Consider the following 17,962-nt stretch of genomic DNA (forward strand, 5'->3'; position numbering starts at 1 on the left):
TGGGATTACATGAGGGCAGTTCAAATAAATCAGGGGGGGAAATAAAATAGCATACTTGTAGCGTTCAGTGGGCCAGATGCTCAGCTACAGCCAACTTGTGGAAAGCACAAGTAGGGTGCCGTAAAAAGGTAGCCTGGAGTTCAGTCTGGTAGGGCCAGCAGGAGAACAGGGAAAGGAGAGTCAGGGATTGAACATAAAATCATCCTCAGAGGAGGGATTTCATTCTGAGGCTCTGACTTTGATCCGAATCGACATTAGCTTGGCTAAAGGCTCAAACTGCCTTTCCACAAGAATTTAACTCAGACCGGTAGATCGACCCAAGAGGTTTCTGTTTCTTCTTGCAGCCCACACATGGCCATTGGGTTGTTCTACTCTGTCTCCCTCCTCTTTTTTGGGACAGTGATCCTAAAGAATTCACTTGTTATCAGCTTCCCTGGGTGGGTCTCCCTTTGACCAGGGCTTTCCTCTTTCATTTGCCCTGTTGTGACCGCCCTGCTGGAACACTACTGAAGTGGAAGTTGTGTGACTTCAGGGTCCCCCACACAAAGCAAGCAATTCCGAAACAGCGTATACCCTGATTTTGATGCTGGCCTGCCTGACAGTTCCTGCACAGGAGCAAAATTCCTCAAAGGTCTGTTCAATATATGTCAGGATGCAGCGTTCATAAGTAACTAGCAGGTGATCAGCTGTGGAGGCATGCTGAGGCTGCGTCTTTTTCTCTATGTAAGCTGACAGTAGGAAGTAGCTCCTATGTCAAAACTATGCTCTCAGTTGATTAACTTGTCACACAGCTGATTCTGTTTGACCACCTAATTTGCTTCAGAAGAGTACAAGGTCTTTTCACAATGCTTTTTCCTTTTTTTTTTCTTCTTCTTCTTCAATAAAAGAAAAAATTGAGCATTTTTAGAAAAGAAAGAAACAGCGTGAGCTACGTCATGTCATCATTTTTGAAATATTGCAAGTATTATCTTCAGGCAGCGTGTATAATATCACATTACAGGCAGCACTACCACAGAATTGCTCTTGGTGTATATTTTTATGGTAAGGTAATGTGCAGGAAGTGGGCCATGACACAGGCAGTTGCCTTTCTCATTCTGTGTCTTGCAGCATGTAATGAGAGGGAGAGTACAACAGCGCTTTATTGTCAGTTTGGTGCTTCAGTGAGCAAATGCTACGTGATGTTGCACCTGTCAGTGCCAGAGGTGAATGTAGCCCAGCTTCTTCGAATTGCTGAGGAAATCCGGCGAAACTCAGCCATCTGTGTAATCTGTAAATTATTAGTAGTATTAATAGTACACACTTTATAACAGGTGTATTAACCATCATATATCTGTCAGTGCATGTCAGGTGACCAGGTCACGTTCAATGGGCTCTTTCAAATTCTGTTAGGGCCCTACCCGTAACAGAGCAATCATGTCCCATCACCTTCAGCCTGATTTCTGAGGCTCGGGGAGGGCTCGAGCTTTGGCTGGGGTGAAACCTCAGTCTGGGGGGGTGGCAGTGCTTCAGGAGTAATGCCCCAGCAGAGCTTTGGCCACAGTCAAAGTAGTTACCACGTGTAATTTCAGGAGTTTGCCATGACCTATAAAACTCACAGTTCAGGTCATGGCTTGGTTCAGACCATTCTGCTTGTGCTTGACCTGTTTTAAGATTGGATAAAATTTTCAGACAAGGGCTGCTAGATAAAAATGTGAAAAAACTTGTAAGAAGGGTTCCCGGGCTAGACAATGAGCTTTGAAATTCAGTCATGCAGTTTTGTCACCTGAGAAAGCAGCAAGATTTGTTGTTTGTGGCTTCTCCAGAAGAGGGGAGCAGGGGTCTCTTCTTTAGGCATTACTAGAGGAGTAGAAAGGCTTCTGGTTTTTAGATCTCTCTGGTTGATACCAAGCAGATGTCCTTCAACATATTTTATTTTAGGACCGTACTTAGATTGACTCACCCTGTGATTAAAAAGGATGTAAGGAGTGTCAGAAGCGGTGCTGAGGTGGTTTAGAAAAGCCAGCAAGTCCCTGAAGTCTGTCTCAGCCCCGCCACAGCCGCTGTGGCTTCCCAAGCCGGGGAAGGTTAGACTGACCCCACCTGGGCAAGACCCTCCGTGACCCAGGAGAGCGGACTTGCTCACCTCCACTCACCCTGCTTCACTTTTGCTACCACGTCTGAAACGGTGAGGGCATGGCCAGAGCTGTTTCTCACTACCAAACTACTAGAACTCATTCTCTTCAGTCTGCAGCAAGGCTGTACAAGTAACTTCCTTAATTTTGTGCTGTATTATTAACCATTAATAGTGATAAAACCATTTTGTACTTTGTGTCTTTTCACGCTTCATTTTCTGTATGGACTTCTCTATCCCTTTGTATTTTTCTTTAACGGTTGGTTTGCTTTCAGGTCAGGTTTGGCTCTGCAACTGTAATGTATATGATGCTTTCCCAGACGCTTCGGGAACACCGTTAAATGAGAATAATTGACCCATCAGATATTGTAAGGTTCAACCCATTAATGTGTGTGGACTCCGTATTCATATTTTAGGAATGTTTTTCCTCTGTTTGAACATTTTTAAGTCTTGCCTAAACAAACAAGTTTGTAGCTTCTAATCCCGACTGTAAACACTGGCTTTGTAGCTTTATTTATTTACCATGCTGCGGTAGAGAAAGGGCTGAGCGTTTCCTGCGAGGTCACACTGTCAAAGCCTTGTTCAGCGAGTCTGGAGTTTCTTTCTTGTTTTTTGTCTCTCCTTCTAGAAATGGCTTCCCAAAGCAAACGGCCGCTCAGCTGATCCTGAAAGCCATCTCCAGCTATTTTGTGTCAACAATGTCCTCTTCAATCAAGACGGTGTACTTCGTGCTCTTCGACAGCGAGAGTATAGGGATATACGTGCAGGAAATGGCCAAACTAGATGCCAACTAAGCCTAGAAAGTGACAGTACCAGCCCCTTCTTCTGCCCATCGTCCTCCCCAAATCCTTAACTCCTTGTGAAGCAGAGCATCCCTTATTTTAAATTTTGCTCATCTAGGGGAATAAAGGTGGGGGTTTTGTTGGTTTTTTTTCTTGTTTTGTTTTGGGGTTTTTTGTTTGTTTTCGTTTTTACTTTCTACGATGTTTTATGTTGGCACTGATAGTTGGCATTACTGCTGTTAATGCACTGTATACCAGGCATCGTCTGAACTTAGTGTAATCTAGGAGATTTTATAGTTTTATTTTAATGAAGTATGGATCGAAGCAGAAAGCCGTTAGGAGTACGTAGTCTTTTACTTGTGAAAGAAACAGGCCAACCCTATTTTGTAACTGTGTTGTGGTGCTTTATCAATACATCGAGTGGCGTTCCTTTCATTTTTTAAAAGAACAGATGCTATAAACCTAATTTGTGTTTGTTTATTGTCTTAATGATAAATCTGGAAGAAAAAATACAGAAACCCTGTTGTCCTTAATTATATTTACAATTTTGAAATCGTGTGAATTGATTTAGTAAAATGTTTGAACTGTTGCTGTTGGTGTACTTGAATTAATTTTTCCTTTAAGCCTTTGTTTTCTAAATCCGGAAAAGGTAGCTATGAGAGGGGTGATAAAACACCAGATCTGAACCAGTGGCCTGGAAACGCCTTTGGAGATGCTGGGCCTCGGACCTGCGCTGGCTGGCTGGGCGCGTGCCTGGCGACACTCGCCGTCAGAGCGTTTTCTGGTGAGCGTTCAGACTTTCCAGTTGGTGCTCCAGATCCTCCTGTTCAGAATCTGACTTAATTGGCTGTTTAGTTTGGGAGGTTGAAGCCTTTTAGATCAAGCAAGGCCCAGGAGTTTTTGAACTAGTTCCAGTCATTTAATATTGGCCTGTTTGAAGCCATTTTGTGGTTTTTTTTCCAAATATTTATGAGCCCGGTTTGTATTGGTTGCCATATCATTTGCACAGCTGAAATCCATAGCAACATAAACCTTTACGGAAGCCACTTGGTTTTTTGTACTTTGAGAAAGAAAGAAGAGGTTACACGTTCAAAAGCGATCGCATGTGAATGCTCGCTCCGAAAAGAGGAAGCTCTTCCTTTGAAGTCTTTCGCCTACTTTCTAGATAGCAGGCATACGTTTTCCATCTCTGTTGAAAACTTCATTTGCCAATGAAAGAGCACTTCACATCCGCTCTGGATTGATCCAGGGCAGCGAGGGGACCAAATCTGACTGACTTTTCAGTAAGCTCAGGAATAGCAAATGTTAAAAATGTGTAGTTTAAGCTCCTGCAAGAGCGGGGTTTTTTTTTGTGTAGACATCCAGGTACTTACAGCTTTCCAGTGGACTATGTAGAGGAACAACAGCAGAAGACAAAATTTAAAATAACTGTTATTCTAAACACATACACAAAAGGAGGAAAGAGTAAATAAATTTTAAGGTGTTTGGCCATACGATGGGCTCAAACTTAAAATTTTTAACTGTCCAAAATGCATCTGGTATCATTCTTCAAAGGCAGCAGTTCAGGTGGCAATAAATGAAATAAGGTGCAGTACTTTTTAGCATTTAATTGTGAAGTGTGTGTTACTGCAGTTGCATTGCTTCTTATAAACTGAAACTGCGCTTTCCACAAGTTTCACTAGGTGTCACTAAAAGGATTGAAAAATAAGAAGAAGCAGGGCTGAGCAGGTACCTGAGGAGACACTTGCTGTGAGAAGGGCCCTAATTTTTTCAGCACAGAAGGGGATTTTTACACACAGAAGGAACATCCACATCAAAATGAGTGTGCAGTTACAGCTTCTGGATCTCCTTGCACTGTACAATTTACTATACTGTATAAAAATCTCACTTTGTTAAAGCCTCAAAGTTTTAATTTCAGCAACAGAACCAAAGTGTGTCCCCGCAGGTATTTTCAAAGTAGTTAAAAGTACAGCCTCCAATGGCATTTAATAAATCGATCCCATGGACTTGCTGCTTCTGGCCTCAAGTCCCATCTGCATGTTCAGCCACTGGCTCCGTGAGCAGCTCCCCTTATTCCATGTGCCCTTTGCTTTGTTCGGCTTCAGATCCTTTTGCAAAAAACAGGGCCATGATCAGCTCCCGCCTGCTGACCTCTCGGCACCATGTCCCAGTGTCACCAAAACCAGTTATCGGGGACTTTTTACATTGCCTGGAACAAGGGCTGTGCTGTGCTTCCCCTGGCAGGCAGGGCCGCAGCCCGAGAGCTTTCAGAAAGTCTCTTCTCATTCTAACTCACAACCACGGACTGTGTTTTGCTCCTGTGTTAACGCATTTGCAGCTTTGAAGCTGGTGTCGTGGAGGCGTCACTGTATTCTCCTGTACAAACGCCAGAACATCTTCTTCCTTCCTGGCATTCATTCAAGAGCCCGTAAGCCCTCTGTGTGTTCAGAAAATACCCTGAGTCTGTTGCGTCGGCCCAGCCTGTTCCGCAAGTGGCCTTGAGCCACCACCCGGCTGGTCCCCACCGCACCGGTAGCCGGGTGGCTCTGCCAGGAGGAGGAGTGCCATGGCCCCGGTGCTCAGCTGTGCTCACCCTCCTCTCCCGCAGCCTGACGAACACCGCGCCAAGGTCCCGCAATCCAGCGGGCTCTGTCGGGAAAGCCAGAGATCCCAGAACAAGCTTGAACTCGGCCACATGGGACAGCGTGAGGAGATTATGGCAGATATTCAGGAACCTAAAAAGTACCATATCAGGTTACACACATAACAAGAAAAAAAAAGGAGATGAAATCCCTGCTAGTATGTGCGCTGCGGTCAGGACAATGTTACTTTGGGATTCTCCCTAGGATTTATAGCTAAATGCGCAAGCTCCATTTGCAAAAAATAAAATATTAATCCCATTTTGAGGAAGGCCACGTATGGAAAAATCTCAGTGAAAGTGCCTTTACAGCTGGTTCTCTTATTGGTACGTCCGTCTTATCTGAAAACACTGGTTAAAATAGACATTCTCTCTTCAACTCTCTCAATACTTTCAAGGCTTAAAAGCGTTTTGTGGCCAACAGCATTTTCAAGCATTTCACTGTTTCAAGTCCTGCTCTCCACTCCTTTTCTCCTTCTAGTCAACTGACTTTTTCCACAGTAGGAAATTCATTATAACACTGTCCTCGGGGTGCACCAAATTCTGGAGCTTTAGAAGTTCCCTCAGATTTTTCCAGCCGATCACCCAAAGCTTTCCTCATCTGAGTTGTCAGCCCGTTCGATCTGTTGAGCGGGTACAATCATCCTGCCACATTCCTGGTGGCATTGCCAGGCTGGGCTGTCGCTGCAATTAGCTGGTGACAGAAGCGTTACTGTTTCCCGGAGAGGAAGGAGGCAAAAACGCAAGTTTAGGCTCATTCCCGCCCCGCCAAACAAGAAGAGTTCATAACCACACTGTAGCTCGTCTGCCTTTTTGAATCCTTGTTTCCTGAAATCCATTTTTTTAAATCCTGAATAATGGAAGCAATGAACAACATTTGTACAACTTTTACTTTTCTAAGACAATTTGGGAAGCGCAGATTACATGCTTACAGCAATGCGGATGCGTCTTCTGGATGGTGAATGCGCTGACGGACAGGTTAGACTTTCAGTCTCACGTTACATTCCGCTGAAATCAGCCCTCCGTGCTCCACAAGGAATTTAAGATTCAAGCACAAATCCTGCTGCATTTCTTCAGCTCCTGTATGGATAGCAACTTTTTGGAAGTTTGGATTTAGCGTTTTGGCAAAGGCAGAGGTTCATCACCCTGCAGCAGAGATTGGGGCATCAGTCAAAGTCAGGTGGCTGAGCAAGGACCAACCCAGGAGGGAAATACAGAAATACGGTGCAGCTTTTCCCCATTCTGATCCCCGTGTGCAGCCTGGGGACACTGTTGTCCCCCGCTTTCAGACAAGCGATAGGCAGGATGGCACTGCAGTCCTCGCGTTTGGCGCAGAGGTCTTAGCTCTTCCACTGTACATTTCATCATCAGCATTTAAACTTCTAGGATAATTAAGAACAAATAATTATTCTAATTTCTTGAGCCTATTTAAAAAAAGTAGTTTATTTTAAATAATAATGTAATTTTAGGGTAATAAATCTCAAACCATCTGGAAACTGACCAGTAATGCAGCTGCCTGTGTACTGAAGCTGGTCCCTCCCCGTTAGTGGAATTCATTACCTTATGCACAGCGCTAATTGCTGGCGGGTTCTGAGTTCAAACCATCGCCTCCACCTAAAGAGTCCGAGACCCTCCCTGGCTGCCCCACGTCCCTGCCTGAAGGTGGTGTCCATCCCCACACCGCACTGGTACGACTGTGCTCCGAAACTCAGCCCCTGGGGGAGGCAGCCCTGCCAGCGAGGTTGCACTGGAAGAGGTCCCATTTTCTGGCCATCAGGACACGCCAACATCTACAGAGCTTTACAAGGGGAGGTCTGACACGTGGTGAGAATGGTGGGGTGCCTCATAATGCTCCATTTAGCAAGTTATTTCCAGATTATGTTGGATTTCCATTTGCTACATGTACATTTTCAAAGAACTGCCTGCAGCTAGCACCTTTAAGTGGCATCATAACCTCAAAACTCAGCGACGAGACACCCAGGATGTTACTTGGCAAGCCCATGTTCGGTTGCTCCTTGCGCTGTTTTTCCCCAGGTATTGATCATTCTTCCCACAGACTAGATTAATTAGCACTCTGATCATCCACTGAATGCTCTCTCTCCTCTCCACAAATCGAGAGGGCATCGCATAGGCTCCCTCTCAACTGTCCCACTGCAGAAATATGACACGCAGTGTGGGAATGAATGCACTGGTGGGACACCTCAGAACATCGGTTCTCCCAGAGACTTGTCAGGAACAAATGCTTCCATGTACGGGATTTCATCATAATTATAAAATGTCACCCAAGGGCTCATTAGGAGCAGCATCAACATCCTTATAAGCATAATATGAAAATATAAAAAGATAGGTACTAATAGCTAGATAGGAGAGCTTGTAATCCTTCAGCCTGCAAATGTACGAAGGAAGAGTCAGTAAAACGGCTGTGGTTTCGTAGAAGTGTGAGAAAGGCAGGAATCAGACTCATTAGGTGTCAGCAAAGCACTTTTAGAAATGCTTTTTTTGGTAAAAAGGGGAATCAGGAACCTTTCTATTTGTAAACTGTCTAAAAAACAGAGTACATACATCCAATAACTGAGAGGTTGAGAATTCAGAGAGAGTACCCCAAAAGGGAAAGTAACACCACACACAACACACAGGCTGAAACGGCGTTAGCCAAACAGGCAAAAGTTTGCAGAAAAATAAGGCTCTGATTTTCCAGCATTCATTAACACCAAGTTTTTGTGGGCTCCCTTCCCTTCGATCCTAGCTAAAATTGGGGTTTCCAGCCTGAAAGATAGCATTGAGAGGCGCTGCAGGTGCCCGGGTACTTGAAGATGAGGGCTGCAGCCTGTGGTAACTACTCACACTCCGCTCTCCGATGGTTTTACAGAGGACAGGAATACCTAAATTCGTAACAGCAACTCAGAGGGAGCAGCATAATTGATAGGCCTGAAGAGCGCAGGTAAGTAGAAGGATTGTATTTCTATCCCTGGTGTGAAACCCGATGGGAACGGGGCTATTGCTCGCTGGCTAAAGCGCTTGAAAATTGCCACCGATTCCTTTTTGTGTCGAGTTCTTCAGAGATTTAGTTCATTCCTCCATAGAATCCTACTTAATGCCTCCACAACTCATGTTTAACCATTATCACTAGCAACCCGCTCATAAATGCTTCTTCCTTGTCAGATTCCACCACCAGGAATCAAGGGGAGATGATGCTGCTGTTTCCTAATACAAAAGGAGGAGCGACAACATTTCGCAGCGTAGCCTACGAAATCCCAACTCTTCCACACTTTTTTTCACCAGCCTGGTTAACGGAAGAAACTTGATATTTTTGTACCTTGAAATGACTAGCCTTCTTAGGCTTAGGAGAATAAATTAAAGTTGAGGCAAAGTATGCCTCAGCTGCGGCGATGGGCAGATTGATTTGCTTTCCATCTGGGAGATTAAATTCCACTGCCAAAAAAATGGCACCGGCATAATTAGCTGTCAGTCAAGTTGCAAAGAGACAGACTATGTGGGATAATTGAGAGCCCTGCAGCTTCTCATTACATACTACAGTAGCCCTATTTGCAAATTTCCACCTTGAGGAGGTTCTCGGAACACGGTCAGGATTGTACTTATTCCTCCTGGCACATTCTTCTGAAGTGAAATGGGAGCATTGTGCAGGGATGGATTAATTTTAAGTAACTTTCGCTTAACCTAAGTTGGTTATAATATATTTGTCAACAGCCCCTGACAGCTCCACTAGGCTTTAATTGCAAGCAAATCCAAACAGCTAGAACGAAATGTAGGTCTTCAACTCCGGTTATGCCCAGGAGACACCTTTATAGGCATAAAAACCGCCTCCCTCCTTTTTTCTTTCTTTTCTCTCCGTGCACGATCCCTCCCTCGTGAATTCTCTTATTCAGCAAATTGTAATTCATAATGAACCTATCAGTATGCGACATTACAATGTATGTTTCATAAAATAATCAACTCTTCCCCCCCCCCCGCCGTTTCGTGAGGCTTGGGCACACTTCAGCAATTGCTGAGCGTACAGCAAAGTTTAGGAGCGAGAAGCGGCTCCGATGATCCCCCCAAGCCTTGCTGGAGGCCGTGGGGTCGTCTTGGCAATGGGGCAAAAGGCGAAAGAGGCCCGAAGAGTAAAATACCTTACAGCTTTCATCCTAAAACCACAGGGAATATGTAAAACGGATTTTTCTTCTGAGTATAACGGGAGCCAGCACTGACTGCAGTCATCTTTTAGGGCGAGATGCACTTTCTGTCGCTCTTCCCCAGTAATTTCCTTACTGACCGATAAACAAAGAGAATTAGGTCCATCGCACTCGCCAATTGCCCAGTTTTTAACAAAATTCCTGCCAGCTCCGGCTGAACATCTCAGCCACCCTTCGCTCCCCGGGAGAGGAGATAACGCCTTGCAGCTGGGTGTTATCTGGTCACCTCTGCACTAATTGTGTTATTATGTCTCCCAGGTGGGAGGGGATGGGGGAGGTTTTGTGGCTTTTGGCAGCTTCAAAATTCTCCAAATCAGAAAAGTTACTGCTTCCCACAGAAGAGGGAGCCAGCGTCACACCTCCCACACGGCTCAGAAACCTCGGAGCTCATAAAGCCCAGCCTAATACACTAATAACTCTTCTTAAACCAGAGCTTTCATTATAAAGTGTAATTTATGTTCACCTTTAAGAGCACCACAAACCTGAGCCCTCTCACAGGCACAGATTTGCCTCTTGCCTCCCTGCAGCAGCATTTCCTTGAAGCTGGCAGTGTTTCCAGACCTGACGGGACTCACTGGTGTGAACTGGGAGCCAAACTGGGAAAGGAACAGGTGGTTCATAAAACGACCAAAGCTGAAGTAACTACTCACTGCTGCGGAGTGGTAGAAGACTGGCTTGGCACAAAAGAGCGAAAGAGAAACTGCAGAAAATGGTGTGAAACTATTCCTGATTATTCCGGCTCCATCACAAATACAAACACGCCGATCTACTCCTATGTCTGGAGGGAGCGAGTGGGGATTTAGTACGCAGCCAGGACTCATGCTGGCTTATCCTCACGTATGTCAGGGAAGGGAAAATTGCCCCTCTTGTCTGCGCACAATGCCCCTTTATGATTTATTAGACAGTCCTCCTTTTTTGCCTCAATTACTCACTTCAAAAGGGGGTGGAAATGGGACATTCCTAGCCCTAATACTAAATGCATGTAGTCAATAAAAAAGAAAAAATGCTGAAAAATGTTTAAAGGGAGGGTGCTTAAGTTATTGCAGCCCTTGGGAGCATTAATGTATGTGCCAACAAGTTACTGTATGTGGCTTTAACATGCTTATTTATTCTGCTGCGCAATAAAACTCTGTCTTAAATGGTGCCAAAACCTGTTTGCCATGGCAACCCTTCATCACACATGTGTTCCAGTAGTACTTACAAGCACCTTCTTAAAGAGAAATACACAGCAGGATGAATGGCTTGTGACCTTCGGGGCATTTTACAAAGTTTTAAGCACCCAAGTAAATATTACTTTGGACTGAAATATTTCTTCCAGGTATTTTTCTTTTTTCTTTTTGAGTAGCTCTTTAAGCAGTGAAGCAAAGCTCGTTCCTTGCTCACTTCTCTCCAAGTGGAGCTCTAATGAGTTGGACAAAGCACAGAGCCTGGTTTTTACCTGGCAGGTCTCGGGTGCTGCCAGTTGGCTGGGGAAGCTGGTGGGAATCAGCTGGTCTTCTATAGTTTCAAGTGCGCTGCAGCTGCTCCTGGGGTAATTAGTCATCCTTTGTAGTGGCACAAGAAAATAGATGTTTTCCCTCCTCCTGTCCACACTAAATGTTTGCTCAGTCTAGCCGCTGGCCTTTAAATCCAAGCATGCACGTGTCCATAATAAAGCCACGTAATGCTAATGTTACATTTAATAGTTCAGCAAGGGCCCAGCCCAGGAAAGGGTTTGTTTCTGCCTTCTTTTTCCACTGCTTAATGTACTGCTGTGCCTTAACGTAACTGGAGACAAAAGCTCATTTCCCCTAACACGGAGAGACACATCCATGGATCCTTCATTCCCCGTAGCATGGAGAGACACATCCATGGATCCTAGCAGCAAACTGCATGAAGTGGAGCAGGCAGGGGTTAGCCTGCTAAACCACCCTCCGACTACAGGACTCTGCAGTACACGAATCCCCGTAGGAAGCCAGGTTCCTTGGATTGCTCCCCTCTTAGCTCTCTGACCACGCTGTCGCAGATAGACACCGCACTAAATGGAGGAGCAGTTCCACAACCTTTCCAGATACAAATTCCCAGTGGCTCAACAAGCAAAACCTGATTGATAGTGGCCGTCTTTTTTTGTTATCATTGGCTGCTTGCTCTGCCAGTGTTGTGCACAAGTAGTGGAAGAAGCGGCCCAGGGCGTGGGGTTGTTTTTAGGAAGGCTTTATTGCCAGGAGTTACCCCATCTGCCCTTCCTCCTGCCTTCCTTCTCAACTATTTCCTTTTGTGGGGTTCACTGTCCTCTCCTTCCCTTTTTATTTCAAAGAGCATTGTTTTCTGTTTCCCAAACTCATCACAAGCCCTTACACAACGACGTTACACCTTTACTGCCTGGGTTTGGAGAGGGCAGGGCTGGATCTGCAGCCCAGCACTCCACAAGCTCTGGTGGCTGAAGCCATCAGATATTGCAGGAGGAGCCCACAAGCAGCTGCTCAACATCAGCTGCAGGGACCCCACACATCAGCACAGCCTGAAAAGTCCTTTCAGCCCCCAAGGAGGACTGCCAGGACAGCCCCACCACCACTGCAGAACTGGGAGTCCATGCTTGAGACATCCCTGAGGACATGCCCACTTCACTGGACTCTACTCTTATTAGACTGCTGGGAGGAAATGAAAGGTATTTTAGTCCTCTGGCATCATATCCTGAGTTTCTCCACATGAAAGTTCAGTGTAATCCCTATGGAAAGAAACCTCTGAACATTATCAGCCGCTCCTGGGCCATGCGTTTTCCCTAGAGCTAACAAACCCCCTCACCCCACCTAAATCCCTGCCCCAGGCCCAGCTCTGGACTGCAGTGGGAGGGAGAGGACTGGTCCCAGCAAGGCATAGGGAACATTATGAGAAACACTTTTAGAGATATTCCCCCTTCTAGCCAGCTCCAGGGAAAAGATCTCTCCAGCACTCGGGAGAGAAATCCTAGAAAGCACCAAAACCCAGTTGTTTTAAAAATAAATAGATGTATATAAAGCAAGAAAAGAAAACAGTGTATTCTTAATGCTCCATTATTAACGGTGCTCAGTAAGGGATTTTCTGCTTTGCTGGAGCATGTAACAGGCTTAAATTAGAATCCCCATCAGAATATAACTTAGTAATTATGCAGAATACATTTTGTTCTTGTAATGACAACATAAACGCTCACAAACTCCATTGGTTACACATTTCTCTAAGTAACAGAGATGTCTCTCAGCTTGCACTTCGATAAAGACCACAAGTGTGTCACCTTGACAAACTACTCACCATTTAAGACCCCAGGCATTTAGTAGTGTTGTCCTGTTGGTTTTAGTGAAGCTGTCAGCTACTGGTTCCTGGCACCATTCCTGGAGCGGTTGTGCCAGGGATGAATGCTGATTTCCCAGCCCCATGCTATTAGTTAACCATTTCCAGCCTGTGTCCTTAGCAAACTCCAGCACTAGCTCAGGTGCATCCTTTTGGTGCTCAGTGAACCTGCAGAAAGAGAGCTGTCGTGGGGATTGCTTTCAAACACTTCAGTTTTGCTCTTTATCTCCCAAAATAATACCACTCCTAGAAAAAAATGCAGATGAAATATCCTGGGATTTTTTCCTGTCCTTTCTCAGTGACTGATCATCTGATCATGCTTGTGATCTCAGTGACCAACATGGAATATAAACACAGCCCTTACGTGCCTGCAAATGATAAGTGACAGGGCATAGCTCAGAATTTCCAAATGTACAGAAATAAAATGTAACAGTAAATGATTCCTTCTGGCAAACTGCAACCTGCTTCTGAGCTATTGCAGCAAATGTGGGTTTTACTGCTCCGGCGGCAGAATCGATCCCTTCCAAAGTCTTGTAAACAGACACATTCCTTGCTGGAGAGTTGATTTTTGATCAACTCCGTGTGAGTTAAAATTTGTGCTGAAATGTCCTCTTATGAACACTTCTGTCATGTCTTCCTAAATCCCAACTGGAAAACACCTTGGTATCATACTGGTGTCATCAATTTAGAACACATTAAGTGAAGTTTATTGAGCTGCAATTTTGCAGTGCACTTTCAAAATTCAGAAAATATGTTAATGTGTTATTTCTCCTAAGAGCAGGCACTGAAAACACACACTGATCTACTCGTGCATGTGTTTACAATTATTTCTGTAAATTACTGTGTCCAAATAGCTGTTAGAAAAGTTTCCAAGCTAGTGTGTATATGTTTAGTTTTACTCAAATTCCCATAAATACATAAGAAATCTCTGCTGCCTAGAGACTTTTGAAAACGTAGCTGTAACTGGAATCAAATATCATGAGTGATACTTATTACTGCATCCTACTCCCCAGTTCCATTATAACTTGGAGACATCACAATATTCTGTATCATTACACAGCGCTGGAGGCACGAAAACTCTCCAGGCTGATTAGCATCTTAAAATTTCTCACACTAAAGCACCTAATCCATCAGAAAAGACTGTTAGGTCTCAGCTGATCATTCATTTGTCTCATTGAAACCCTATGACTCCATTTTAAGAGCTTTTTTATAGACTCATATAAAGGAGAAAGTGAACTTTTTAACATGTTTGCACTCCACTAAGTCAATACACATAAAAAGAAGTACAACTGGGGTTCCTACATGAATATATGGCCCAGAAGTGCTAAGCTGGTAAAGAGATACAGCTACTACTTCGGCAAGAGATTAACTTTTTGATTTCCTTTTCTCCACTTTGCTCACTTCTTCCTAGAAACAAGGGGCATCCAGGAATGGGACAGTGGGATGAGCCACATCCTAGACTCTCCAGACAGAGGTTTTACCCACTAAATTCATATGTGCAGTATTTTTTTCCCCAAAAAAATTATTCTCTGGTTATCATTTTGCTGTTGCTTATTTGTCCTTCGAACGTCAGTCCGAACCCAACAGCATTTAGCAGGATTCCCACAGGACTGTCATTACTGTCTCTATAGGACCTTATTGTTCAAGGAAATAGGCAATTTAGGAATAACAAGTCGCCTCTGTCCCAACTAGTTTACATTGGAGTACTTTGCCCAGATACCTGGTAGGTTGGTCACAGAGCAGGGGTAAGGATTAAGGGTATATTTCACCTACATGAAGGCCTGGTGCACTTGGCCATCCTGCCACCTCTGTATCCATGACGGTTTGTAAAGCATGGCGGAACACTTGACCATCCTATTTACTGTGTGCCTTACAGAGCATCTTCGGTTCTTTTCCAGATCCTTCCCCCATCAATACAAAGAGCTGAGTCACGTGAGAGAATAAAATCCAGTTCTCTTCACTGGTGTTGAAGGCACTTGCCCCCCCCGATGCCTGTGAGGTGGTAAGAGAAACTTAGAGAAAGCAAGACAAAGAATCTCAGCCTCTGCAAGATGCAGACAATGAAAGGAACGTGTTTTTAAATAGAAACCATCAGTACCAAAACAGCTGTCAAGTGCACTTTGCCTGAAAAGTGAATTTTTATTAAGCTCTGTAAAATCTTCTAAATCTGGAACTTTAAAAGCATTTTTCTGTTTAAAATGAAAGTTTAAAATGGCAGAGCTTTATTGAAAGCTAATGTTAAGGCAAGAGTTTTGCCAAGAGAATCACTGAGATGAATACTGTTATTAATTATCATTTAAACCATCTACTTCTTCAACAGTCTTTCTAAAACTGTCTGAAGTAGTACAATCAGGATCTCCCAGCCAGATGGTTAATGAAGTAGCACCAGCCAGCCTTTCCCACCGACGATTACGTCCTTCATAGTCTGTAACTTCCAGAACATCCACACCACTAACAAAGTTTAAGAAAAAAGGCTTAATCCAAAGTTAATGACATTGGTATAGTACTGAGTTGATTGCTCAGCTTGCAGGAGCCTGGGTGGCATTTGGGAAGTAATGAAAGAAATCAGGAAAAGCTCAAAGGACAGCCCAAGGCTGTTATCTCAGGTCACATAAATCAACGCAGTTCTTCATTCTCTTTAGGTCTGAAGAACATTTTGCTTGCTAAAAATCCAGGGCTGAGCTATGCAGCCAGAAAGTGGGGACTGAGGGGAGGTGCCAGTGCAGTCAAGTGATGGATTTGTCAAGAAGAATAAATTGGGCAGAAAAGGCAAAGAGGAAATCTCAGAACTTTAGTCATCCTTCACAACAGTTAATTCCATATTGCTATGAGTAGTTCCTGGTGGTTCTTGTCATCCACTGAAACCACGCGGCCAGGCTTTCTGGTGTTTCCAGCAGGCAGGAGAGAAGGGATGGCAGAGGACATGGCACAGGGAAGAAGCCTCCTGCATTTCCAGCTTCCTCAGTACAACAGTGACCTCATCCACAAGCCAGTGGGAATCAGGCAAAAAACCTTCAGATACTCCTTGGTAAGGACCTCTCTGGTGCTGCCTTCATAGGCCCAGTCACTTCTCCACCGCCAGCTATGATTTAAGAAAATTAAAATAATAAAATCTAGGCCTTGAGTTCAAAGGATATGTACTCATCTTCTGTTTCTAGAAGATTTGAGGCATTGTGCGATGCATTTTCTGCATGGTTTCTTCCAGCTCTTGTTCACACCTCATCACCCTCCCTTGGCTGTTGATAGCCCTGTGGAAATGAGCCTCAACTAAAGTAGGGGTGTCCTGGGACTGTCCATGGCACACTCTGCCAAGCTTTCCTGCCACCTTCTCTTCTCCAGCCTTTCTATAATGTTGTTCCTTTCAATCTAAGCACATTTGGGATCAGATGTGATCCCAACATTAGGTCAAGAGCGTAATTTGGCCTGGAAGAGGAGCTAACTTTTGCCAGATCCAGTTGGAACAGCTCAACACAAGGTAATTTTGAAATGCAGGAAAAACTGGGAAGCAGCAAAATAGGAACAAATAGTGGGAGGAACACACAGACAAATGAATGAATGAGGAAGAAGAAAAAAAACAGAGGAAAGCATGAAAAAATAAAGAAGGAAATAAAAACTAGAGGGAGACGTACAGTCCAGTTATATTAATTTAAAAAAGAAAAAACCTTCACATCAGCTCACACAATAAAAGGAACAGTTGTGAGTTCTCTTGGATGTTATTTCAGCTAAAATATTCCCAAATTGTTAATTTGTTTTCTTGAAAAGTATACACATTAGTCCCAGCCCTCTGAAGGGCAGTGAAAGCCACAGAATCCCCAGCCATCGCCAAGCATCATCTTTTCCTAAAAATACTGTTCTGTGCTGTTACTTATTTGACCAAATCGTTGAGAACATTTAAACCAGAAGGAACCACACACTAGAAAAGACGGTCATTAAAAACAGCCTCAAATTATACGTATAGTTTGATACTGTGTTTTTAAAGTTGTGTAACAATAATTCAACTCTTTCAATAGAGTCAGGTTATGCTGCCTGGCAAAACACCCTGGACAAAAGCAATGTTTCCATAGGGGAGATTTCCTGATCTTGCTCTTGTCGGACTCTAACAGCATACTATGTGCTTTTTTTGGATCAGCCTACACCTTACTTGCACCAGAATACAGCAGGAATTTCCACATCCCATCCACACACCTGCAAGAAAATAAGAAAACTTATTCCAAGGAAGGATGTAGTTTCCTCTCCAAGCAATAGTTTATGCCTACCCGTTGACTGCTCAAAGAGGGCTATCCCCATGGGCTTATTTGAAAGGCTTTGCTTTCAAAATACGGGTGCAAAAAACACCAGCCACAGTGATCTTCCTGGAAATGAGGGCAGAAATTTATGCTGTCCTCTACTTTCTGACTCTGCAGTGAGAAATACCCTAGAAACTCTTGTTTCATTACCATGACAATGAGAGTTCAAGGGAAGAGGTTGCATCAAGGCAAGCAGACCTGCAGCTGCCGGATCAAGATCAACACGTACACAGCAAGAGAAAGAATGTTCATTGGTAAACCTAAAATTTGAGGGAAGCCAAATGCATTGCCCTGCTCCACCGGTTTTATGGAAGTAACTTATTATCATATCCATAACTTTATTAAGATTATAACTGCTGATTAAAATAACCCAGAGAATTAGGTACTTACATGGTTTGATAAACTTGGACCTTAACTTCTGGCAACATTTCCATTTGTAAAATAGGGATGTAAACACAACTCTTGACTCACAGTGAAAAAAAAAACAAAAAAACCAACAAACACCACATTACTTATTCCCCTCTGCCTGAAGGGAAGACCTGGGAGCCATCAAACACGTTATTGAGCTGCGCCAACCAACAGACAAGATTTCCGGTCACAGGCAAATTTTCTGTGGAACATTGGAGGTGGGACAGTACCCAGCTCTA

The 17,962-nt window shown here is 44.1% G+C and overlaps 1 protein-coding gene across 5 annotated transcripts in view; it reads left to right on the forward strand.

Annotated features, from left to right (window-relative positions):
- Window positions 1–3,481, forward strand: part of LOC128916079 (core histone macro-H2A.1) — a 46,215-nt gene extending 42,734 nt beyond the window's left edge. For all 5 annotated transcript variants that reach the window (XM_054217299.1, XM_054217302.1, XM_054217304.1 and 2 more), the window contains one exon: window positions 2,739–3,481. In XM_054217299.1, the coding sequence (XP_054073274.1) occupies window positions 2,739–2,904 (166 nt within the window). In that variant the 3' untranslated portion in view covers window positions 2,905–3,481. The remainder of the gene's footprint in view (window positions 1–2,738) is intronic.
- The last annotated feature ends 14,481 nt before the right edge of the window (window positions 3,482–17,962 follow it).

This window comes from Rissa tridactyla, chromosome 11 (genome assembly GCF_028500815.1).
Source record: "Rissa tridactyla isolate bRisTri1 chromosome 11, bRisTri1.patW.cur.20221130, whole genome shotgun sequence".
In the NCBI taxonomy this organism is placed as follows: domain Eukaryota; kingdom Metazoa; phylum Chordata; class Aves; order Charadriiformes; family Laridae; genus Rissa; species Rissa tridactyla.